General features: G+C 38.7%; 1 protein-coding gene across 1 annotated transcript; it reads left to right on the top strand.

The window, feature by feature from the left end:
- Positions 1–20,558: 20,558 nt before the first annotated feature.
- Positions 20,559–26,405, top strand: LOC140780565 (cyclin-T1-2-like). The gene is made up of 7 exons (XM_073126202.1): positions 20,559–20,695; positions 21,871–22,207; positions 23,018–23,099; positions 24,701–24,835; positions 24,914–25,089; positions 25,191–25,342; positions 25,468–26,405. Exons 2-7 carry the CDS (start codon positions 22,017–22,019, stop codon positions 26,031–26,033), a joined length of 1,302 nt encoding a protein of 433 aa, XP_072982303.1. The 5' UTR covers positions 20,559–20,695; positions 21,871–22,016; the 3' UTR covers positions 26,034–26,405.
- Positions 26,406–27,974: the final 1,569 nt, after the last annotated feature.

The raw sequence follows: 27,974 nt of genomic DNA, 5'->3' as shown, positions 1-27,974 counted from the left end.
GGTGACTTTGTACTTGTATAATTATGCATATACCTCTGTTGTGTATATGCAGTTGTGAAAAGCTCTTGATGATGTGTTGTGGCCTGTGTGGGGCCCAGGTAGGGTTATCTGTATGATGTTGACAGTTAGACTTGAGTTATTCTCGGTCTAGATATTATGGATAAAATTATGATGTTGCTACAGGTTTATTTGATTGTTAGTATCCAACCAAATGGTCTGGTGCTACGCACGTGCCGTATGGGCTCGTGCCATGCACGTGTTTAGGGTTTGGGTGTCATTAATGTAATGCCCCTGCCTGACACAGACATGTGCACTCCCACGCGCCCACACGGCAAGCGCGGCGCACGGGATAGGTCGGGCGGGGTCCGTCACGCATAGATACACTCCTATGCATATATAATCATGACATCATCAAATAAAATCTGCTAACCTATCAATGATCACATAATCTATCACTAAATAAATCATATTATTAACCAAATAAATATGTTAATATATAAATATCCAAGTCCACAATAATATACACTAGACCACTACATAATCTGGTAGAACCCACACAGGCAACGACAAACCATCAAGATATAACTAAAATAACTAATACAAGAGTACACTACGATTCGACCTATATTATACAAATCATCCTCCAATATAAAAGAGTACAAATATAAAATATTGGTACAACTCAATTTCTATATAAACTATCATCTATACCATCCCGCACCTATAGCTCACCTCATCAATCTAAAATATCTTCTCAGGATATCTCAAGTCGCTATCACGTACCACATATCTAATATGGTTAGAAAAAAAATAAAGAGAGTCATGAGCAAAAAGCTTAGTGAATAGACCTTATTCCAAATAAGTGATGCTAAACAGAGAGTAAATCATGTATTGAATAATATGAATTAGAAAGAGCATCATGTCATGAATGAGTATATGAATGTGTCCTCAATAATACATAAATGAAAGGTAAATAATATGTTATAACTGATAAAAATATATAATGATATGATTCAGACTTCACCGATGTCGTCTCGAGTATGAGACACTTTAGGGATGTTTTTGTTTCTTGTTTTAGTGTTTAAGTCATAAAAAATAAGTTTTCTGTATTTCGTGTTTGAACACGGGTGGAGTGCGTTCGAATGCGCTTTTGAATGCCTGTATCAAGTTCGCACATCTAGAGAGTTCAAAATCTACGTTCGAATACCGCGTTCAAATGCGCCTGCAAATGCCTGCATCGCGTTCGCAAATACAGAGAACGCAAAATGTGCGTTCGAACGCGATATGGGCGTGTTCGAATGCGGTCGACGAAAATGTACTATTTTAGGGTTAATAATTGTCAATTTTGAATTATTTGGTTAGCCTCTAAGGGTGTGGATGGCAACCATGGAATCATTATTGATGAATTGAGTTTACCCTGCCTCCTTCGTCCTCTTCTCTCCCATTCTCTCGTTCCCCGACGATGCTGCTTTTAACCTCCCTCGACCGGCCAATCACTCTAGTCCCTTAGGGGCGGCCCTCTCCTCCCCATTCTTCCAATCTATCCATCACTTGCCCTAATCCTTCCATCACCATAACCCTTCCACCACCACTAACTCACCGATGCGACCCTATTAACGTCGGTCCACCACCATCCACCATCATCTAGGATCTCGTGCCTCCATCCACGGATCCTAAGATAGACTACCCAACCTTGGTCTACTAATCGGATGATATCTCGAGATCCCAATATTCAATTTTTTCTGAAAATTAATATGTTGGAAAGCTCTTTTCCAGGGCTATAATATATAAAAATCTCACATCGATCCAATGGCGGCATATTTCGGGATCTATTTCTAAATTTCCATATCAGATCTGTTCCAGATCCAAAAATCGGAATAAATTGAGTCTTGGCCTAAAGGGGAGATCGTATCAAGCTGGTATTAGAGCAAAGATCGTATCAAGCTAGTATCAGAGCCATTATTCCTTGGACACACACTTTCTATGACAACAATCAGAGCCATGGCTGCACGACGAGATGAGGAAGAAGAGATTCTCCCAATAGAGGATGAGGAAACGGTTGCGAGGACTTCCACCCGCGGAACTGCCCAACCAAATCAGAATATAGAAGAGCCTAGTGTTCAAGCTATGTTGGGATCTCTTTTCGAACAAATGGCCATCAACAACCAGATGATGATGGTCATGATGCGAGAATTATGGGCGACAAGGGAAGCCATGGCGAACGGGAATGTAGTTTCAACCTCACGACGCGAGTGCACTCCCATGAACCCGCCGCCACTGGTTCAGAATTTACAACCACAAGAGCCGCTACTGCCACCACCCTATGGGTAGAGACAAGCAAGGCTGGTTCCACCAGGCCCAGTTGCAGGTGAACCCATCCGACAAGCGAACCACTATGGACATCACCTTGGAGATCTAGATCCGTGGACGGGGCAATACGAACTGGAATAACGGCGAGTTAATCAAAATCGAAGGAGGGATCATCAACCATTCATGGTGCATCCTCCTTCGGTTAGACAAAGACTTGGACATGATCCGAATCGAGACAATGGCATCCGTGGCAAAATCGTGCGTCTCGAATTCCCCAAGTTTAAGTGTGGTGATCCGATCACTTGGTTGTATATTGCGGAGCAATTCTTCGCATACTAGGGTACGGTGGAAGAATATAAGGTGACTCTTGTGAGCTTTCACCTTGAAGATGTGGCACTTCATTGGTTTCGAGCAGCCAATGCCAATGAGGCTATCGAAACTTGGGCTAACTTTTGCGCCGATATCACGCGACAATTTAGAGCGTCGGGGTATGAAGATTTCGATGCTCTCCTCTCAAATATGGTGCAAAAGACTACGGTTGGGGCATACCAAGAAGTGTTTGAGAGGATAAGTAGTCGATGCCAACCCCCATGGACGGATTAGCAACTTCGTAGCACCTTCATCTCTGGGCTGCGGGGAGACATACAAGCTGACGTGAGGGCTTTAAGGCCTATAACCTTAAAGGAGGCCTTCAAAGATGCGGTGCTCATGGAAGACAAACATTGAGCCATGAAGTTACATCTAAAATAGACCTGGTCGAGCCAAGGAAGCCGCAATCAAGCTCAACCAATCATAGCGACAGGAAATGTTACCGGAGTACCAACAATCGCTGCTGCAATGGTGCCTCCTCGAACACTCCTGAAGCCATCCCAAGATGTGAAGTATGCACCTAGAGGTCTGGGACGAGCACGCACACCTGCTCAAGTAGAGGAACGAAGAGTCAAAGGCCTATGCTTTCGTTGTGATGAGAAGTTTGTACCTGAGCATCGTTGTGCTAAACCAATGGGATCATCAATGGATTGGAGGAGGCTGAGGATGAGATTGCAGATGAAGATGAGGGTGTGGCAGGATAGTGAGGAGGAGTAGCTGAGGAGCAACTTGTAGAGGACATGATGGCCGAGATCTACCTCCATGCCTATTCCAGGACAGTAACAATAAAGACTTTGTAGGTGAACGGTGTAGTTAAGAAAATCACAGTGAGAATCTTGATCGACATCGGGTCCACCCATAACCTCATTGATAAGAGGCTCCTTAGGAAGATTGGGTTCGAGTCAAAACCCACGGAAGGGTTCGATATGACGATTGGAGATAGCACCACATTAAGGACATATTTTATTTGTGGAGGTGTGGAATTGAAGGTACAAGGCCAAACTTTCACATTGGATATTTATCTATTAGCCTTGAGAGGTACCAACATTATCTTGGGGACCTAATGGCTTCAAATCTTGTGGCCCATAATATTTGAGTTTTCAAACCTCACACTGACATTTCGAAGGAATGGTCGAAGGGTGCTACTAAATGGAAACAAACTACGGCAAGGGCCGACGTTGCAACCACTTTTGGGCCTTCCTTATGCGGGGACCTGAGCTCTACTATTGCAAATGGCTATTACTGAACCAGAACATCCACTACCAAGGGAAATAGCCGCTGACATGCAAGAGCTATTGCAGGAATTCAAGGATCTCTTTGAGGAACCCCAAGGACGCAAGCCGACCCGACGGCACGACCATCACATCCAGATCATTCTAGGGACTGAACCAGCAAATGTTCGGCCCTATTAGTACCCGCATGTCTAGAAGGAAGAGATCAGCAAATTAGTGGTGGAAATGCTCGAGCAACAGATTATTCAATCGAGTAGGAGTGCCTACTCATCACCGGTGCGGCTGGTTCGGAAGAAAGGCGGGAGTTGGCTATTTTGCGTTGACTACTGAGCCTTGAATGCGATCACCGTCAAAGACTGGTATCCAATATCGGTGATCGAGGAGTTGCTGGATGAACTCACAGGGTTGGCTTACTTTAGCAAACTTGACTTAAGAGTGGGGTACCATCAAATCCGCGTCGACTTGGAAGATGTGTACAAAACGGCGTTCCGAACTCACGATGGCCACTATGAGTTCCGAGTCATGCCGTTTGGGCTCACCAATGCATCGGCCACCTTCCAAGGGCTAATGAATGACCTTTTACACCCGCTCTTGCGTCGGTACGTGCTCATCTTACGGCATGTGCGTGAGGTGTTGAATATCTTGCAACAAAACCAGTTAAAAGTCAAGATGAGCAAGTGCCTTTGGGGAGAGCAACCAGTGGAGTACTTGGGACATATAATCTCAGCAAGAGAAGTGAAAGTCGATCCAAGTAAGATCAATAATATGGTGGACTGGCTGATTCCCACTAATCAGCAGGAATTTAGGGGATTCCTTTGGTTGATGGGATACTACCGGCAATTCGTTGCCAACTACGGCAAGATTGCTGCTCCGCTGGCCTCTTTACTCAGAAAAGGAGTGTTTCAATGGATGGGAAAGGCGACAGAGGCCTTCGAAGCATTAAAGACAGCCATGTCTATTGCACCGGTTCTAGCACTATCGAATTTTAGCAAGCCCTTTGTGGTGGAATGCAATGCTTTGGGTGAGGGCATTGGAGCTGTTTTGATGCAAGAGGGCAGGCCCGTGGCATATATGACCAAGGCATTATCAAATTGATCGCGATAGCTATCCACCTACGAGTGCGAAATGCTAGCAATTCTTCACGTCGTCACCAAATGGCAACCCTACTTGATTGGCCAACGGTTTACTATCCGCCCGTAGCTTACCCTACTTCATGGAGCAATGTGTGCACACCCCAGCATAGCAACGGTGGGTCACAAAACTCCTGGGGTATGACTACGAACTAGTCTACAAAAAGGGGATCGAGAACCGAGCGGTCAATGCCCTTTCGCACCAACCGGACACAAGTGAGCTCGCATCCTTTTCAGCACCAACCCTTCCTCTATTTTTAGATATGTGGGGAACCAATGCAGAGGATCAAATCATGGAGGAGCTTGAGTCAGGGTTCAAAGATCGCTTCTCTAATTTCAAACCTTGAGGACAAAGTTGCGGAAGCGTGGTGGATTGATACGATTCAGACTTCACCGATGTCATCTCGAGCATGGATACACTTTAGGGATGTTTTTATTTCTTGTTTTAGTGTTTAAGTCTTAAAAGATAAGTTTTATGTATTTCGCTTGCATTACATTCGCACATATAGAGAAAGCAAAATGTGCGTTCAAACGCGATATGGGCGTGTTCGAACGCGGTCGACGAAAATCTACTATTTTAGGGTTAATAATTGCCAATTTTGAATTGTTTGGTTAGCTTCTAAAGGTGTGGATGGCAACTATGGAATCATTATTGACGAATTGAGTTTTTGCCCTGCCTCCTTCGTCTTCTTCTCTCTCGTTCTCTCGTTCCCTAGCGACGCCGCTTCTAACCTCCCTCGACCGGCCAATCACCCTAGTCCCTTAGGGGCGGCCCTCTCCTCCCCCTTCTTCCAATCTATCAATCACTTGCCATAATCCTTAGGATCTCGTGCCTCCATCCACGGATTCTAAGACAGACTACCTGACATTCATCCACTAATCGGATGATATCTCGAGATTCTGACATCCGATTCGCTTGAAACTTGATTTGTTAAAAGCTCTTTTCTGGGGCTACAACATATCCAAATTTCATGTCGATTCGACGGCACAATCTTTCATGATCTATTTCCAAAATTCAGTTTCAAATCCTGTCCAGATCTGAAAATCAAAATAGATCGAGCCTTGGCCTAAAGGGGAGATTGTATTAAGCTGGTATCAGAGCAGAGATCGTATCATATAATCCTTAATAATGAATAAACAAATCTTCATGTCATACTATCATCATAACTCTCTCTCAAATATGACACATGATGCATGCCGACTACGACCATGCTATGATATCAAATGCAACCATATATGATGTATATTGACAACTTGATAATCAGAGAATTAGATAATTAGATAAAAATGAAATCATATGCATTTCTCAACATCTCAGTCATCAATGTCATCTCTGTATATCATCATACTAGACCACTATGCACAGTCAACACCCGGTATCTAGTCTCAATATCATGCCTAAAGGCTCAGAGCATACTCTGCCATCCGCAAAGAGTATCTCAAATATAACCATACCCTGCCATCAACTAAGAGTATCAACATTCATCCAGACCGGGCACCCTTCTAGTTGATAGAAATCTCGTAGAGATAACTCGCCACATATGCCCTAGCGAACGGCATGTATTCGAACGTCTACTGCGCACACAGACTAACAACCTCGGACGTAAATCAACATGATTGTGACTATGTCGAGCGATCAATCATCCACCAAGCGTATCCTAACCCTCGCGCCCACTCGGGTATCCTAACGTTTTCTATCAACTATCATATCAATCAGATTTTATGTTTTTCTTCTAAATAACATATCATATGCATATATCCAATACGATAACAAGTCAATGCATAATAAAAATTTTGGTAGAATAGGAATCAAGTGAAAAATAATATAATGTAGTCTCCAATCATGTAGTCGACATATGCATACTCATGCTAATCTATCACAACATGCATACTCATGCTATAGATTGATACACTTAGTTACGATATTTTCTTATTATATTAGGAGTTTATTTTTATTAAAATAAAATTCCTATATGTCGCGTTCGAATGCAGGAGGGATCGCGTACAAACGCCTTTGCGAACGCCTGCATCAGGTTCGCAAATACAGAAATCACATAATGTGCATTCAAACGCGGTCCGGCGCGTTCGAACGCAATCAACGGGAATCTTTTAGAATTAGCATTTCATATTGTTTTAGGACTTCTTAGCTAGCCTACAGTCAACTTCATTATGCTATTAGAATATTGATTTCTTACCTCTCTATCATCTATCTACCCTAATCTCCTCTCTCTTCACCATCCTTCCACCTCTACCGTTGGCAAGGTTTCTCCCAACTTCTAATCTCCCTCGACTGTCGAGTCACCCCTCTTCTTTGGGATCTTGACCACTTCGTTCCCTTCGTCTATATCCCTAAATCACATCCACAATCCACCTTCATCTCTAAATCCATCCAAAAACCTAGCATCTACTTCACCCGTCACCACCACCATCACTCACGTTACCTATGCCCACACATCATTCCCCACCTCCATTGCAAAACCCAAGACCGACGATGGTGGAAACCGAGGGGCGTGCGGCATTAGTGCGCTTCATCGATGAGAATGATTGGCACTATGAGGATGAGGTTGATCCCTATGGAGATGGTGATGGTTGTGCTCAAGGATTTAGAGGGGAGTGATCAACTTGCACAAAGGTTTAGACCTGAACAAAGGATCTTTCGCGAACCGGATTATGCTATTCGGGGGAGAACTACACGCTTGGACTTTCTAAATTTCTAAGGTGGCGATCCAATAGATTGGGTGTTTCAAGTTTAATAATATTTTGATTGTCAAGATACAGCGGAAGATGCAAAAGTCCAAATTGCAAGCTTTCACCTCCAATGAACGGCATTGCATTGGTATAGATCGGTTATTCGTGGTAGTGAATTTACCGGAAGGGCTAATTTTTCTAAGAGGATTACACGCAGATTTGGGACAGTGGCATATAAAGATTTTACTACCACATTAAGCAAGATGGTTCAGAGGACAACCGTACTGAGTACCAAGCTAAGTTTGAAATATTTAGTAGTCATTGTGAGCCACCGTGGCCCGAACGGACATTGATGAGTATATTTATTTTAGGGCTACGAGATGAGATACAAGTAGATGTTCATGCTCTATGTCCTACTACTCTTGAGGAGGCCTTTGAGAAGGACATGAGGATAGAGAAAAAATATAAGGCTCTAAAGATGGCAGCGAAAACCAATTAGGGCAACCGAGATGGGCGGTTTACACCTAAAACGCCGGCTGGAAATTCTCCAGTTTCAAAAACAGCAATTACGAGTACTAGACCACGACCACCTTTAATACCTTCTTCCGATGTTGGAGGAGGCACTAAACGCTATTACCATCAAGGATGGGACATGGAGTTGCTGGACAAGTTTGCAGGGATGACTATATTTAGTAAGCTTGACTTATGAGCCGGGTATCGTCAAATTAGAGTTCACCCGGCGGATGTGTACAAAACTGCATTTCGGATTCCGGACGGGCATTATGAGTTCCGGGTGATGCCTTTTGGTCTCACCAATACTCCAGCTATCTTTCAAGGCCTCATGAATGATATATTTTAGCCTCTCTTGTGAAGGTATGTCTTGGTATTTTTTATGACATTTTGGTGTATAGCAGGACTGAATTGGAGCATTGGCCGCATTTGGAGGATGTGCTGAATTTGTTGAAGTAAAACCAATTGAAGATTAAGAAGTCCAAGTGCTTATGGGGAGCACGATAAGTGGAGTATTTAGGCTACATCATTTCAGCAGATGGTATAGCAGCAGATCCTTAAAAGGTTGCATATATGGCAGCTTGGCCTATTCCTACTATTACCACCAGATTGAGAGGATTTTGGGGGCTGACCGGATATTATCAATGCTTCATCGCCGAATATGGCAAGATCGTCGCTTTTGTCACTTCTTTGTTGAAGAAGGACTCTTTTAGATGGACGGATGAAGCCACTTCAGCCTTTGAAAAATTAAAACCAGCAATGATGACGGCACCCGTTTTAGTGCTACTGGACAAAGTGTTGGCATAGAAGCTGTACTAATGCAAGGAGGATGTCCCATAGCCTTTCTTAGTAAGACTTTGTCACAAAAATCTTAGCAATTATCGACTTATGAGAGAGAGATGTTGGCAATTCTGCATACGGTGACAAAGTGGATGCCTTATTTGATCGGTAGATGATTCATTATCTAAACCGATCAAAGGAGCCTTCCATACTTTATAAGACAGCGTATATACACACCGGCACAATGGTGATGGTTTACAAAATTGCTAGTGTTAGGTTTTTATTTGTTGGCAATTGTGTACAAAATATTCTAAGTGTATATTTTTATATATACGAGCTTTACACAAGTCTAGAATGCTCTGGTTTGAAGAATTGCAAAATTATTGGAGAAAAGCCGTTGAGTTCACACCGCGTTCACGAACGCATTCAAACGCGGAATCTGCGTTCACACAGACAGAGAGCCGTGTTCACAAACGCGTTCGAACGCGGGTACGCGTTCACACAAATAGAGAGCCGCGTTCACAAACGCGTTCGAACATGGGTACTGCGTTCACACAGACCGAAGTTGTATTCACAAACGCCTTCTTCAAGTTGTTGCGTTCGAACGCACTCGGGCCCGTTCGAACGCACTTGGGATCAAGTCATGCCATTCGAACGCACTTGGGCCGCGTTCGAACGCACCAACGAAGTTTGATAAAATTGGACTTTCGTGAGTATGGATAAGACTTGGATTTGGCTCTATCTTGGAGATCATATATAAGGATTGTGATGCCCTATCTCTAGGGTGGTTGAAGAAGCATTATTGAACAAGACTTCTTGAGGCTACATCGGTTCTTCAACTAACAAGATTCCACTCATCAACCAAAGTTAATCTTTCGTCTGAAGGGCTATCTAGACGAAATATCAATCTCGAGGGTTACAAAAGTTGGACTTCAATCATGAGAAGCAGTGAATCGTGGGTTCTAGTGAGCAAGACTGAGAAGAACAAAGTCGTTTGGATCGACGGGTTATTTTGTGAGTCAGTCTTGTAACTGCTACTATTCTAGTGATTGGTTTTGATCCGAGTTTGGATCCGTGGTTTTTTCCCGTTTGGATTTTTTCATGTTAAAATCTTGGCGTTCATCTTTGCTTTCGTTCTTAATATTTCTACGGACTTTTACTTAAGCGAACGAGTGATATCATTGCCTAGTATTTAAATACATACTTGTGTCTAGGGGTTTTTCAATTAGTATCAGAGCGGGTTCTCTCACTCTTTAAGAGAGATCAGATAGGCATGGATTTTCATAGAGATGGACCATCATCTATTAGACCTCATATCCTAGATGGATCAAATTATGGATATTGGAAAGCTAGGATGAGAGCTTACTTGAAGTCTATAGATGAACGAGTATGGTTTGTCGTTGTGAACGGTTGGAGTCCACCAATGTACATGGTGGATGATAAACTTGCTGATAAACCGATAGAGTCATGGGATAGGTCAGACTATGAAAAAGTTGGATGAAATAGCAAGGCAATAAATGCAAGTTTTAGTTTTATTTCATCGGAAGAATTTAGAAGAATTTAGAAGATTTTCTACTTGTGAGATAGCAAAAGAAGTTTTGACGATCTTAGAAACTACTCACGAAGGAACTATGGCTGTAAAACTTTCTAAACTTCAGAGGTTGACTACTAGTTTTGAAACTCTACGTATGGAGGAGAATAAGACATTTGATGAGTTCTAAGCAAAGCTGAGTGATATAGTCAACTCCAGTTTCAATCTAGGAGAGAAAATTCTTGAAAACAGAATTGTCCGTAAGATCCTTAGGTCTCTTCCAGAGAGGTTTCAGGCGAAAGTTACACCTATTGAGAAAAGTAAGGACATCGATTCTATGAAAGTTAAACAATTGGTACGAAATCTACAAACATTTGAGTCCAGTCTTTCAAAACCGAGGAAGTCCAAAGGGATTGCTCTATCCACAGTTGAACAAAATATAGAGGAGTCTGATGATGAAGTTGATTTAGATGTTGAAATATTGGCCATGTTCGTCAAAAAGTTTAATAAATTCTTTCGAAAGCCAAACAAGTTGAATGCTGAAAAACTTGAGAAAAGCAAAGCCTTTGTAAAAAAGAACAATACTGCGAGTTCAAATATAGGTGTGAGCAACAACAGTGTCAAACAAAAAAAATAAGAATTCTGAGAATAAAGTTCGATGTTTTGAATGTTCTGGTTTTGGACACATAGCACAAGAATGCCCTAATCGCCTTAAGAAGATGCGTAAAGTTATGAAAGTTACTTGGGATGACTTAGATGAATCTGATGATGATTCTGGAAAAGACGAAGAAAACTTTGTAGCTTTTGCCTCTTCTCTACTTAATATCGATTCTGTTGTTAATACTGATAGTACAAATGATTAGGATATGTTACCAACTGAGGAAGATGAATCTGAAATTCAAAAGGCATATAATGACATGTACCTAGAGTCGTTTAAACTCAAGAAAAGCAATCTTAGACTACTTTAACGACTTAAGGTAATCGAACTAGAAAGAATTCAATTTGAGGAGAAGTACAAATTGGAACTTGAACGTGTCAAAGACCTTTCTAAACAACTTAACAATGCAAAAAATAAAATGAAGGATGATGAAATTGAACCAGAGCGACTGAATAAGGAAGCGGCATTTCTAAAAGGGAAGAAAAAACTTGACGAGATTCTACATGCTCAGATCTCTAGAAAAGACAGGTATGGTGTTGGATATACTAGTAATTCAAATAATAATAAAACTGTCTTCGTTTCTGCAGGTATACAAAAGGAAGAATATCTGAAGTCATCAACCACATTTACAAAGCAATCCTGGATGAATGCTTCTAAACTGAAGGTGAATCTAAAAACTGGTGAACCGTCAGCGGCACCAAAGATAAACTTTAGTCACACTCCTCGACAAAAGGTGAGTAGAAAATGGTTTGTTCCGACATGCTATTATTGCGGCATTCTAGGACATATTTGACCTCATTGCAAATTTTTGCAAAAACCTAGAACTGCTTTCATTTATGGAATGAAAACAAATGCCATATGGGTCAAGAAAAGTGATTTGAAATGTTATGTTGTGCATACAACCTTGAAAGATTTAAATTCTGATTTGTGGTATTTAAACAGTGGCTGTTCAAGACGTATGTCGGGTGACAAGTCGTTATTTTCTAATCTTGAAAAACATGAAAGGAGAGTTGTGATATTCGGAGATGGTAATTCATCCAAGATAATAGGTAAAGGAAAAGTAAGTTCTCCGGGGGTTTCTATTCTTGAAAATGTTCTTTATGTTAAGGGCTTGAAAGCAAATCTTCTGAGCATCAGTCAATTTTGTGATGAAGATTATGAGGTAAAATTCTCCAAAAATGATTGTACTATTCTAGATCATGGTGGTAATGTTATATGTTATGGATATAGAATATCTGATAATTGATATGTTGTTGAAACGCCACATAAACTGAAATGTAACAGTGCCTCTTTCGATATTGCAGATCTTTGGCATCAATGTCTTGGACATGTGAATCACAAAGAATTATTTACTCTGTCCAAACAAGAAGTGGTAAGAGGAATACATAAGATGAAAGAAATGTCAAAAAGAGTGTGCTGTTCGTGTCAAATTGGAAAACAAATTCGGATCTCACACAAGAAGGTAAATGCAGCTACCACCGATCGTGTCCTTCAATTAGTTCACATGGACTTGATAGGTCCAACAAAAATGGAAAGTCTTGGAGGTAAATGTTATATATTCTTAATGGTCGATGATTAATCTAGATATACCTAGGTTGCTTTTCTACGTGAGAAGTCTGAAACCTTTGAAGTTTTTAAATCACTATGCTTAAAATTGCAGAATGAAAAATCTACAACCCTAGTTAGGATTCATTCTGATCGTGGTAGAGAATTTGAAAATAAAAATTTGTCTATATTTTGCGATTCTCTTGGTATTCAACATGAGTTTTTAGCTCTTATAACTCCACAACAGAACGGGATTGTTGAAAGAAAGAACCGAGTTATGTAGGAAATGGCTAGGGTTATGCTTCACGCTAAAAAGGTTACTCAAAGGTTTTGGATAGAGGCGGTCAATACAGTGGTACATGCGATAAATCGTGTTTATCTAAGACCAGGTACAAAAATGACTGCTTATGAAATTTGGAAATGTAAAAAACCTAGTGTTAAATATTTTTGAGTTTTTGGTAGTAAATGTTATATTTTGCGTGATTGAGAATATTTGACTAAATTTGACACTAGAAGTAGTGAAGGCATCTTCTTAGGGTATTCGAATAATGTTATGATACTTCTACTGTTATGGTATCTGCTAATGTTATGATAGATGAATCCATGACTGATTTAACTAATGTTACTCCTATTTCTGTTTCTACAAATATATATGACAAAGAAATAGGAAAGGAGCTTGATCTGAAAATTGAGAATCAGGACGAGGACAAAGTTGAAATGAACAAAGATGACCGCAATGTACCGGAACCATCTGCCAGAGTGAAATCAAATCATCCACTGTCACAAGTGATTGGAGACGTGAATGAACCAATTAAGACAAGATGACAAATTCAAAGTGAGGTATCATTTACTTGTCATACATCTTCTTTTGAACCTAAAAATGTAAAGGAAGCATTGTTAGACGATTCTTGGGTTAATGCTATGCATGAGGAATTAGAGCAATTTTCTAGAAATGATGTTTGGTATTTAGTTCCTAGACCTAAGAATGTGAACGTCATTAGAACAAAATGGATTTACAAGAATAAAAGTGATGAACATGGCAATACAGTTCGAAATAAAGCTAGACTAGTAGCACAAGGATATACTCAAGTTGAGGGTATAGATTTTGATGAAACATTTACTCCTATTGCTAGATTAGATTTTATTCGTATACTGCTTGCTATTGCTTGTCATTTAAAATTTAAATTGTTTCAAATGGATGTGAAAAGTGCTTTCTTGAATGGTACTCTGAATAAAGATATTTATGTGGAACAACCGAAAGGGTTTGAAGATAAAAAATTTCCTTCTCATGTGTTTAAACTAAAAAAGGCCCTCTACGGGCTAAAACAAGCTCCAAGTGCTTGGTATGAGAAGTTGACCACTTTTTTAGTGGATGCGGGGTTCACTCGAGGGGGTGTGGACAAGACATTGTTCATTAGATGGTCGAACAAGAGTTTAGTTGTGGCACAAATATATGTGGATGACATTTTCTTCAGGGCAATGAGTTAATTATTAGCTAAGGAGTTTGTAGATCTTATGCATAGTCATTTTGAGATGAGCATGATGGGTGAGTTGAAGTTCTTTTTGGGACTTTAAATTACTTAGTTGGACTTCAATCATGAGAAGCAGTGAATCGTGGGTTTTAGCGAGCAAGACTGAGAGGAACAAAGTCGTTTAGATCGACGGGTTGTTTTGTGAGTCGTTTTGTTAACTGCTACTATTCTAGTGATTGGTTTTGATTCGAGTTTGGATCCGCGGTTTTTTTTCCTATTTGAGTTTTTTCACGTTAAAATCTTGGCGTTCATCTCTGCTTTCGTTTTTAATATTTCTACGGACTTTTACTTAAGCGAACGAGTGATATCATTGCCTAGTATTTAGATACATACTTGTGTCTAGGGGTTTTTTAAGATATTTTGAGATTGTTGTAGGAGGTGATGGATGATCCGAAGCGCCATCCAGAGTTGGAGAATCGAGGCAGTTTGTTGCTGGACTACGGATGCATTCGGGTGCCCGCAAATGATAGATTGCGGTAGAAATTGTTGGAGCACTTCCACCAAACTCCAAAGGCTGGTCATGAGGGTGTCTTGAGGACTTATAGGAGGATATTCCAGAGTTGCACATGGCCAGGATTGAGGCGGGATGTGAGGAGTTTTGTCCGTGCTTGTGAAGTCTGTCAAAGGGCTAAGGCAACCACATTGAAACTGGCCGGATTACTTTAGCCTTTACCTATACCGAATCGTGTTTGGGAAGATATTTCTATGGAGTTTATAGAGGGTCTTCCGCTGGTAAGTGGTCATTCCATTATCTTTGTGGTGGTTGACAGATTGAGCAAGTATGCGCAATTTTCAGCATTGTCACATCTATTTTCAGCCAAGTCAGTGGCTGAAATTTTTGTTAGAGATGTTGCTCAGTTACACGGCATGCCACGCACGATTGTCTCAAATCGTGATCATGTATTTATGAGTGACTTTTGGACTGAGTTTTTTAGATTGTAGAGGACTCAATTGAACTTCAAAATTCAGCCTATCATCCACAGACGGACAACTAAACCGAGGTGGTCAATCGAGGTATTGAACAGTTTTTGATGTGCTTTGTTGGAGAGATGCTGAGACGATGGTTGGAGTTCTTACCATTGGGGGAGTGGTCTTATAACACCGCCTACCATAATAGCATTAGCATGACTCCATTTGAGGTGGTGTATAGACGCATGGCTCCGACGTTACGCGCTTATGATCCAGTGGTATCTACAAATCGTACGGAGGTGGACTTAGCTTTGATGGATAGAGACACCACATTGAGAAGGTTGTGTGCTCATCTTAAACTTACTCAAAATCGCATGAAGCAAGTTATGATCATAGCCATAGGGAGCTAGAGTTTGACATCGACAGTTGGGTGTTTGTGAGGGTGCAACCATATCGACAGGTGACCTTACGTCCGATGAGAAAGCAAAAGTTAGCACATCGCTACTTTGGTTTGTTTCGGGTGTTGGAGCGTATTGGTCCGGTTGCATACCGTTTGGAGCTACCAAAGAGGTCGAGAGTGCATCCTGTCTTCCATGTTTCATTGTTGAGGGAGCAGATTGGAGATCATGAGGTCGTTGGATCAGTTCTACCGAAGCCATTGGAGGAGATAGAGATCGTATAGCCAGTTCGAATACTTGCTAGACGCTGATGTCAACATGGTACCGGATTGGAGATGGAGATTCTAGTTGAGTGGCTTGGTATGGCTTGGCAAGCCATCTGATGAGGCGACATAAGAGTTGGAGACTGATATCTTGGAGCATTTCTCCGACTTTCCACCTTAAGGCAAGGTGGGGGAAGCGTGATGGGCTGATACACTTAGTTAAGATCTTTTCTTATTGTATTAAGAGTTTATTTTTATTAAAATAAAATTCTTGTAGGTCGTGTTTGAACGTAGGAGGGATCGCGTTCAAACGCCTTTGCGAACGCCTGCATCAGGTTCGCAAATACAGAGAACACATATTGTGCGTTCAAACGCAGTCGGGCGTGTTCAAACGCCCACGTTCAAATGCCTATATTGCATTCGCACATCCAAAGATGGAGTTTTTTGAGTGCGTTCGAATGCGATTAGGCGCATTCGAACACGATCGACGAGAATCCTCTATAATTAGGGTTTCATATTATTTTAGGAATTCTTGGCTAGCCTCTATATATATGTGGATGGCAGCCAACTTCATTATGTTATTAGAATATTGATTTCTTGCCTCTCTATCATCTATCTACCCTAATCTTCCTCCTCCCTCTTCACTATCCTTCCATCTCTACTATTGGCAAGATTTCTCTCAATTCTAATCTCCCTCGACTGTCGAGTCACCCCTCTTCTTTGGGATCTCGACCATTTCGTTCCCTTCATCTATGTCTATAAATCACATCCACAATCCACTTTTATCTCCATATCCATCCATAACCCTAACATCCACTCCACCCATCACCACCACCATCACCCATGTTATTCTGTGTTTTTGTCCCTGCTACAGTTCAAATCTGTGAAGGGCATAAATACTAAAGTTGTAGATCAAGAAGTTACGGATCTAACTCAATTAGTTTCGTATAATTTTATGAATACCGGAGAATATCTAACGAATATTTTTCCACAGTTGTGCGGACTGATTCCTGTAATACATTTAGATTTTGAAGGAATCGTTGCGTAGCCTATCTTTAGTTCGAGTACCTATCAATTGGTATCAGAGCTTAACGATTTGGTATTATAGCTTAACAATTTTGTATTAGAGCTTATCAATTTAGTATTAGAGCCTATCACAGATCAACTGGACATAAAATTATAACAGTATGGTCATCTCTAATCATCTCTATATATCATCATCATACTCGTATCCAAGATCAGCCTAATTACATGTATGATAAAATATGTTCGAATGTAATCATTTCTAGATAAAGTCATATAATCATGCCGGAGGCCAAAACATGCATGTATATAATATATAATATAACATAATTTGATAAAGGCATCTAAGGGATAATACTACTCACTCTGATCAGAAGACACAAACCACGTATCCCTTACATCCGCCAATCAACCGAGTGACGTTCATCGCTAGCAAGGTCCACGAGGTCTCAAATAAAAGGGTTCAGGATCTGAAAATATTTAAGTAGCATGAGGTTAGTCATTTATCTAATTAGAATTAATTCAAGTAAAATATAAATGTTTATTAGGTTTAGAATCACTTCTTTTTATTTTTGACTACATAACTAGATCTATATTATAGATATGATTCAAATACTATAATTATACTATTATCATAAAATGCTAATTATAGTATAATGAGAACATGTCTATTTCCTTTTATATAAGAATACTTCTAAATATATAATTACAAAATAAAATAAAATAAAAGGCTAAATAACTATAAGTATAGACAAGGTCTAATTATAATTAATTTTATAATTCATACTCTATCTTGATTAATTAGGGACTATGCAGTCTTTACTCGATAAGATAATAAATAAATAACTAAATAAGCTTAGTATTTTATTTGTTGCAGAATAATAATGTATAATAAATTAATAGAATTACTTAAAATGTATATCATAAGAATATTAGAATATAAATCTAATAATTATAATTTACAAATCTATCTATTAATCTAATAGACATATAAGTAAATAAATAAATAAATATAAGTATTACCTATATTTATGTATAATAGTTTATAACCTAATTAATCATTAATTAATTATAATTAATAATAATCATATTGATAAATATATTTTATTATTAAAATAATTAATATCTAAATCTATTTATTAATTAAGAAAGAAATACCTAAATAAATAAATAATAAAATAAAAATAAGGATTATTAGCACTAGTGTTGGGCTTAGCCCAGCACTGGCTTGCTATAGTGCTGGGTCGAGCCCAGCACTGTTGCAGAAAAAAAGAAAAAAGAGAATAAGCAGCTGAGTAAGAAGAAGAAAGAAGAAAGACGAAGAAAAGTAGAGAAGAAGAGAAGAAAGAAGAAAGAAGAAGAAAAGTAGAGAAGAAGAGAAGAAAGAGAGGAGGGGACCGGACGGCGAGGAGGGGCCGACGGCTCTTTTCAGACGAACCCGAGAGAGAGAGAGAGAGAGAGAGAGAGAGAGAGAGAGAGAGAGAGAGAGAGAGAGAGAGAGAAGAGAAGGGAGGGGATGAGAGAGCACCAGTCGCTTCTCGGGGATGGGTCAGGTGGTCGAAGACGACAGTAGTAGAGAGAAAAAGAGAGGGAGAGAAATAGAGAGAAAGAGAAAGAGAGATAAGAAGGAAGATGAGGAAGGAAGAGGAGGCTCACCGGCGTCGGTAGCACGGCGGTGGAAGCGACGGCAATGGTCCGAAGTGGTCGGCATCGGCATACCGAGATGGGGAAGCTTAAGAGAGAAGAACGAGAGAGAGAGCATTTGAGAGGGAGAGAGAGAGAGAATGAGAGAGAAATAGATAAAGAGAGAGAGGCAGCGGCGAAGACAGGCAACAGCGGCGGGGGCCTCGCCAACGACAGCTGGGGCACGTGGCACCCCTCCCACGCAAGCTGCTCATGCAATTTGCATGGGCACGAGGCCGGCCACACTATGGTCGGCCATGTCGTGCCCAAAATTTTCTTTTCTTTTGGACATGTTGTTACACTAAGGACCAGTTGAGGTTGATAGGTTGACGCTTCCTACCATCTAGCATTGAAGATCGGTGCTCAAAGGGCCTATGCTTCTATTGCGACGAGCGCTTTGTACTGAGCCATAGATGCACCAAATAGTCCGCTGTCATTACGTTCATGGAGGAGATGATCAAGGATGATCTAGAGGGCGACATAGAGGACCAATCACGGGAAGAGCATGGACAAATCGAAAAGGATGCACAATCGATGAAGCAACTTCATAAGGCTTGGAAATCACCATGGACACGTTGAGGACAAGGTGGTCGGAAGCGTGGTGGAATGATACGAATCGGTCAGACTGGATCCACTCGCGACATTGGGTTCATTGGGATGACTCTATTTATCTAGTTTTATGTTTGCTTGAGAGAATAAGACCTTTTGCTAATGGGGCGTTCGAACGCCAAGGACCGCGTTCGAATGATAGCACGCATTCGCAACAACAAAGAATGCTATTTGTGCATTGGAACACGACTAGACGTGTTCGAACGCACCGCAGCGAAAGTTGTTGGTTTGTTTGGGTTTTTAATCTAGTTGTTTAGGTCAAAAGGGTGAGCCTCTATAAATATGTGGAGAAAATCTTAATTGAAATATAATCGGATAATTGAAATTGGCATTGTGCCTTTATGTCTTTCTCAACTGTCTCTAGCCATTAGCACCTTTTTCTACCTCCATCCTTTCACTCCCCAAGTCTTTGGTCGGTTTCCTCTAACTCCTAATCCCTCTCTTCTATAACAACTTCTCCCCTTTCACACTAGGAATCTAACCTAGCATCTATCTAGCCATTAAAGGGTATATTATTTATTGTTGTATACAAATAATTCAGACAATATAAATTATTATTAGTGTACAAATATTTCAATAAATAAACTACTATTGTACACAGATAGTTAATAAAATAACATTCAAATTATTCCAAATGCAACTTCATTGCTGGAGCAATTATGGCTTCACTTAGATTCTCTTCTTTTCTTGGTATCTTATTATGCTTATTTTTTCTTTCAACTTTATCAATAATAATTTTTGATATAATTTCTACATAAAGCCTAGCTATATCATCTTATACAAATATCATTAGTATAAAACTTTTCAATTAATTCTCATACTCCGAAAAAAAAAGTGCTGCAATCCACTATGTAAATGATCTAATTAATATTTTATCCAAAATCATAAAGAATCCTCAATCTCATCTAAAAATAAGCATCTCACTGTGTAATTATTGTTTATTGCTGCAGAAAAAAATGAATAAAAAAATCTAAGTACTATTTAGTAGTTTCTCTTCAAAGACAAAACCAACAATTAATGCCACAGTGAAGGTGAGCATGGTTATCCTTATAAAAGTATATAAGGGTATTGTAGTCATCCTATACATAAAATTGTCAAAATGTAAGGAGTAAACTAAACTAGGTAGCAGCGCAAAAAAGAAATTCATAATTATTTTTGTTGCAAATCACCCAAAATGTATCGATTTCTCCGGAAAAAAAATATTATTTGGTTTTTGAAAAAAAGGACAAAGTGACATTAAATGCTCTTTCCATATAAAACCTATTTTTAGGTCTACCGAGGCAAAATTCTCAAGTTAATATATGGGTTTTATTTTTCTTTTTAAATTTCCCTGCCTATCCGACTCGGAAAAGACGATATGTTTACTGATATTTATAACTAGAGATATATATTTTCATTTTATATTCCCTACCCTTCATATCTTTCGCCCCCGAAGTTTGCTAGGGTTTCTCTGCTCTACTCCAACCTTGGCGCTCTTCATAGCTTGCAAAAGAGGAGGCCTCGTCAAATTTATCGATTACCTCAGGTAATCTATTCGCTTTCTATTCTCGATATTTCTCTCACGTATTTTGTTTATTTTTCTTGTTGAATTCGTGAGCGGGTGGTTTCTTGGTTTCACCTAAAAATTAGGGCAATTCTTTTTCTGATTTCTTTCTTTTATATGAATCCAGCGCGAGAAGTAGCTCATATTATTTATAATCTTTTGTTTGTGGGAAATTCGGTTAGGATATTTTGATTTTGCTACCAAGATTGCTTTTTCTTTTTTCTCTTTAATTGAAGGTCATGTGGTCCTGATGCTTCCATCTCTTGGAGATGCTTGGCGGTGATCCTTAGTAATATGTTTGCATTGTTCACGTGATTATGAAATCCATCTTTTATGGTTCTCTGTGTTACTAAGCTGTGAAGTTTACCAATAAATCAAGAAAAAAGTTTTTTTTCTTGGATAATCGTTTGTATTTGGTTTCTTAGAGAGAATCCTGCACGGTTTGGTGTCTTGATTTTCACATGCTTAAAGTTTCTGTTTGTAAAAATTGAGATTTCTTACTTCTAACTTCTTGAGCATTATGGGTAGATTCGTTCTTTTTTCATACAATTTTATTGGTCATCTGGAATTCAAATATCTCTCCAACTGATATAAATTTTAGACATCACGGAACTGTTAATTTTTCTTCCAATTTCTGCGGTTCAGTGCTAACAGTTTAGTCATGTTGTTATATCACATAACATGGAAACATTTGTTGTTCAATTGTATGATCTTTTCTTTTGTTGGTCGCTATAAGATTCTTTGTTGTCAGTTTTTGCTGAGTGATAAACAAGTATGAAACTTGGTGTTCTATAATGAGGCTTCCAATATCCGACCTTCAAAGATGTGAAAAATGAGGAGTTTGGCAATATATATTTACATATACATATATATTAATTTTTTTTATGTAAGTATGTACATATGCATGTGTATGCGCATGTTTTTGAATGTATATATTGCAGAAAGCATGTTAATAGTGTGTCCTATAATGGGACTTTCATGATCTACGGATGTGAGATGGGGAGTTGAGCATGTATTTATGTATAATATATCCATTTTCTTATTTTGAATAATCATGTATTTGTGTTGCCCAGTTCATGTTATCATTATAACTATTATTCATAATATACTGCGTTGTTAACTTCTTGCCAATCAAACTGTCTTTTGTTCATCTGCAGGAAGTTGGCTGCAACCTCAAAAAGCAAGTGAAAGAATGTACTTCTGATCACCAAAGAAGAAAACATATCTATAGTGTGTTGTTCAGCTGGGAGCACAAATAACAGCACTCACAGAACCATTTAGGGCCTCCTTTTTTTATCAAAGAATGGTTAAGGATGAAGATACCAGGATAGCAGATGAGCTGTTTAGTGAGAACATGCGGTCTTGGTATTTTAGTCAAGAAGATATTGAGAATAAATCCCCTTCCAGGAAGGATGGCATTGATCTAAAGAAAGAGTCAGAACTTCGTCTGTTATACTGTTTATTCATTCGAGATGTTGGCATGAGGCTTAGATTGTATGTACTTTCCTTGTCTTTGTTTCATATGCATGAGCTAGTGATATTTTTTCCACTGTCATGACTGTTGTATTATATGAATCTACCATATGTTGTTGCAGGGATCCAAAATTTTGATTATTTAATCATTTAATTTTTAGCAAATATGGTTTCTTTCGGATCATTTGCACAAGATCTATAGGTTTACTTGCTTTCTGTGCTTAGACATTATGTGTATCCTAATTGCTAGCTAGGTTATGTGGAAGCATAGAGGATTAAGGACTTTGTCAGTTTCTTGGTCCTTCAAAATTGATCTCTGAGGAAAACCTTTTACCTCAAACTGCTTCATTACACAGTATTTTGAATAGACCCTATTTTACCTTTTTTTTAATACTTCTTTAATTTCAAAGAGAATCATGGAGATTTATCATGGGATGTTATACCTAGAGATTGGTTCATTGTGCATCTTGTTGTGATTTGCCTGTTTTCTGTATATGCATAGAAGTCTCAACTAAATTCTTTATTTCTGATTTGGCACTACTTTTAGCTCTTCATTCCATTTTGTGCTTGGCCTATGCAACCTCTTTTACATTGTGGCACATTGGCTTTGTTGGTCTGTCATCTTTTCTCCTGATAATAAACATTTTGTTGCATGCATTCTTGTTGGATATAAATTTATTCAGTTTCTGGAGGTTGATATGTATGATGTATATTTTAGGAGATATTTTAGTGCATATTTTTCATCTCTTATATCATACTTCTTTCTTTTGTGTAAGCAACCATGCCATTTATTTTTCGGTGAGAATTTTAATTGTTAAATTATGTTTGCAGACCTCAGGTAACAATTGCAACAGCAGTAATGTTTTGCCATCGATTTTATCTCCATCAGTCTCATGCAAAGAATGATTGGCAGGTATGGAGCACCATTCTTCTCTTTCTCTCTCTCTAGAGAAATCTAGCCCTTTTCTGTTCAGGAGCTTTCATTCTACCTATAAGGTGTTGACTCATAGACTTAGCCACTCCTTTCTTTATGTTCTTTTCTCTTCAGTATTTGAAATGCTGCTTTTATTTTTTCGGTGGTTGGATAGTTGTTATATATTATCCTAGTACTTATGCATACACACCAAATGGTAATTGAAATCCCACCAACCTTCCTCCAGAAAGGAAACAAAGATAATGAAGATGCCGAAAATGTAGGATGAGACTGTCAATTACAAGGTTTTCTTGTTGACCTTCTGTTAGAGGCATCCATCACATTTTATAGATTTACAAGGTAGGGGAATGTTTAAAGAAAATGGTATTTGCCTCTAGCAGCATTTGTTACCTCTGTGGTGAAGGGGGGAAGGAAGGGGCCGCCATGAGCGGGGTAAGTAAGACATGCATTTGGGATTAGATTTTGGATCTGATCTGGGATTGGTGAAAATCTGTATCTAGACTGCTATAATGCTACTACTTTGAAAGACATAATTTAGACCTTTTGAATCTCAAGTTCTATTGCAATGGTGTGATGGGATGTTGTGGGTATTGAAGGGAAGTGGCAGAGTCTGGAATCAACACAGAGAGGTGGAATCTAGTGCAGATAGATGGTATTGACAGCGGCCAGATATAATTGTCTATAGAAATACGTACAGTCAATCTCGTAGCATTCTCATGTTAGCAACTTATCTGCATGAGACATGTCATGCAGCATGCACTCTGCCGACCAGAACAAAAACTCTTGCGAAAGAATCTTTTATTAATGAAAATTGCATAGGTGAGTGTGCAGACAACTCTACACCATAGGATCCCACTTTTGTTAAAGAATGTTCTTTGAAATTTTTTGAGATTCTCCTGAGGGGTTTATCCTTTCTTTTCTCCTGTCAGATATTGACCCTTTTCCCTGACTATATACCAAGTTTTGGTTAGTCAAGGATTGTGTAGTGTTATGTCTGAAGAGGTTTGGCAGATATCAGGATAGTGAAAATATATGCTACCGTACATCCACTATGTTGTGTGGAGTTCAAGTTCATTTGGGATTTGCGCTTGAAGGGTACTTTCTAAATTGCAATCATGGATCTGGGATGCAAGCTTACCTTAAATCGAATATTACAATTCTGATGGAGCCATCTGTTATTAATACTCTATTCAGTAAGTACCATGATGTATTCTGTCCTTTATCATTAACTTTTTTCTTTTCTCTATGATATTCATGGAATGTAGTGGTCCTACAAAGTCCCATAATTTTTTTTTCTGCTTTACCTTTTAAAGCTAACTTCCCAGTGAATACTAAATGTTGAGCCATGTATTGGATGCACATTTTTGAATGAGTTGCTTCCTCATTTTTCTTACCAGTTTAATACAAGTTTTCTATTTCTTTAATCTTTTCAGAGATACTACTTATTTAGGGATGTGATCACCCTAATATAGTCATGTTAGGATGTCACTTATGAGATATTTTAGTGTCTATACACAAGAGTTAAAGTTCTTGTTTCTTTATATTTGGTAGTTTTATTTAACAGTCTCTTTTTTCCCCAGACTATTGCAACAGTATGCGTATTTCTAGCTTCCAAGGTTGAAGACACCCCCTGTGGTTTAGATTATGTTGTTAGAGTGGCCTATGAAACCATTTACAAAAAGGATCCTGTTGCCACTCGGAGAATTTATCAGAAGGTACAAACTTGTCATTGTTCAGCTTTTTTATTGTAGTCATCATTTTCTTGTTACTGATTACATTGGTTCAATGAACAGGATGTTTTTCAGAAGCAGAAAGCCCTAATTTTGATTGGGGAGAGATTACTTCTAACCACCATTCGATTTGATGTCAAAGTTCAGCACCCTTACAAGCCACTTTTTGGTGCTTTAAAGAAACTTGGGATTACTCAAAAGGATGTGAGACAAGTAGCATGGAATTTTGTGAATGATTGGTATGCCATATGTGCCTTGCCTTCACTTCTTTTTCTCCCTTGTGATACAGTTTTCTGTTCTGTTGTACTTTTAAGTAGTACTGTTGTGCTTGTATATTAAGGCTTCGGACTTCATTGTGCCTGCAATATAAACCCCATTACATTGCTGCTGGGTCCCTTTTCCTTGCTGCCAAGCTCCATAATATCAGACTTCCTTCTGAGAGGGGATATGTTTGGTGGCATGAATTTGATGTTAGTCCTCAACAGTTACAAGGTAAGCACTTTTTCCTTTTCTTTCTTTTTGTAAATTCTTGAAGTTGTTTTTCTGCAATTTGAATAAAGCTTAATGAATACAATCATCATCTCTCATTGAGATTCATGATTCATTTACTACTGCAGCTGCAATCCAGCAAATGACAGAGCTACTTGGTTTTAAAAGAAAAACCGTGTTTGCTCATCCTCTTGGTAAGCCAATCCAAGCTCCTTCGGAAGCAAAACAACAGACATCTGGCAGTCCGGACTCTGTTCTGAGTAGGCCTGACTCTCTGCAAAGCAGCTCAAGCCAGGATCTTGATGTAGACGCTAGGATTCGTGGGCCTGTGGACTCCGAAATGAACTTTGCTAGCAGCTGGAAGGATGATGGCAAGCACCTCTGTGAAGATGACACTTCAGGACTTGAGTGCCAACCAAGAGACAGTGAAAATTCCACAAGTACTGCTGCAGATAGGAGATCTAAGCAACATGTGAAAGAGACAAGCACAAAGCCTGATCAAGTGGGTGATAAGCCTGCTAAAGTAGATATGGTCAGAATCAAGGAGTTGATAAGGAAGAGGAAAAAGCACAGAGAAGTTAGCAAGCACATGTCTCCGGTGGATGACTCCAGCGAAGATGCCTGGATTCAGAGAGCTCTAGAAGCTGGGATTGTTCTTGGAGATGAATCTGTTAGCAAGAAACAAAGACAATGAAGTGTTGCTGTAACCTGTACTTTCTGTTATCTTTCACTTTGTCTCCGATCGAGTAAGTCTGCTGCTGGCTTGATATTTTATAGCGAAATAGGTCAACTGGTGCAAATATTACTCGTCAAAGAGAGCATAGAAACTGCAGGGGAATTCTCCTTTTTATCATTTTTAATTAAATATATACAGTATAAGGGAGCCATGACAGATTTTGTCGTACGATCTTTTACGGATCATTCTTTCTTTGGTAATTGTATTTATGAACCACGGCCATTGTTGCCGTATTTTTACCTCAAGAATTTTACTTCATATTTACCTCAAGATTTCATTGTAAATTTCACCACAGTTTAGTAATTGAAAATTTAATTTTTAGTGGGAAAATTTTTTTTTGGAGGTACGGTTCGGAGCCCAATTCATTCTCACATCTTAATATTTCTTTTGCAAATTCTTTTGAGTTAGTCTTCTTGCTTAGAAGCTAAGAAAGGAACAAATGATTGATTGTTGTAAAGAATAGTCAAGTACAGTCAACTCTGCAAAAGGGGCAGTTACAGTTTATTGCTTGCTGGTCATAAAATTGTGCTTGGTTGGAATCAAATGAATTGTTTGTCAAGATTACTTTTGTATGTCTTATTATACAGGAAAATCTATTAACAGAGACTAAATTTTATCATTTGTCTTTGTGTTTATGTGTATCAATATTGCATACTAGTTTGATAAATCATTTATATGCATTTAATGAGATAGAGTGATGACTTTGATTTTCATCACTCTTTCCTGTTGAATATCCAAAGTTGTGTAGGACATAAGTGTTCAATGAAGATTGAATATATTTATAGTGTAATTTGAATATTGGTGTTGGTAGATTTAATAACAAAATTGTTTATACTAGTAGCTCTGGCATTTTAAGAATGAATGGTGGTGATAGACAAACATCAGAACAAGATATTTAATTGTGCTTCATAGGTACCAATTCAAATGTGGGATAAGATATATTCCCTCAGACAAATCCCTAAATAGGAAACTTAATACATTCATTGAATCATGCATCAGATTAGGGTTTCAGAATGAAGTTTTATGTGCTCAATCAATCAATCAATCAGTGGATTCATTGGAGTTATATATTGCTCTCTGTTTGATTATCAAATTGTAGGATTCAGCTGATGCATCCCGGAATTTACGACAATTTGCGTTTAACACTCTGCGTCACATTGTTGATTGATTATTTTGATGCAGTCTGATTCTATGTTTATATTCACCTTTTGTTTCCCTCTTTTTCTTTCTATCTGATTTTTTACCTTAACAATAAATTTGGTGCAAAGGAATGTAGGTATACTGTGTAAGTAATGTTGAGTTATTTTATCATCCATTGTGATTAAGATTTCTCTACTAGGACAAAGTCAAAGATAGAATCAGTATGAAATATCACCTTGTTTGATATTCTTTGTTTTTACTCTTCAATAGTTGTGTTTTTTTTTTAAAGTTAATAAGAGCAGCTGACTGGCTAGCAGCCAAGGGTTGTATTATGGATAATTTTACTATATAAATGAATTAAAGTTTCTAGGGAAATATAGGAAACCTATACTAACTAGACAGATAAAATATGGCAAAATCAAATCCCGAATTAAAGTAAAAAAAATCAAACGGTCAAATTCAAATCAAAATAAAAAAAGCCTAATCTTAATTACTGGGTTTGGAAAACTGATTTGGAATCATATATTGAAAATTGAAATCATTTAGTAAAAGAAAACTCGAATCCTGATTGGTTCGAACAATGGAAAGAAAATTTCAAACTGATTTGAGGTCGAATTGTACCATTTGCGCAAAATAGCAAAGAGAAGTTTTGAAACCTATTCAACTTTGGTGTTACCTTCAGTGATTTTCCTATTATGAATTCCAGAGGGTTCATTCACACTTATTTAAAGTTGAGTGCTAGTCATATATCATTTATAA

The sequence above is a fragment of the Typha latifolia genome, chromosome 1 (genome assembly GCF_019914945.1).
Source record: "Typha latifolia isolate L0001 chromosome 1, TyphaL0001v2, whole genome shotgun sequence".
In the NCBI taxonomy this organism is placed as follows: Eukaryota; Viridiplantae; Streptophyta; class Magnoliopsida; order Poales; family Typhaceae; genus Typha; species Typha latifolia.
Note: the sequence above shows the minus strand (reverse complement) of the source record. Positions and strands in the feature narration are given on the sequence as shown.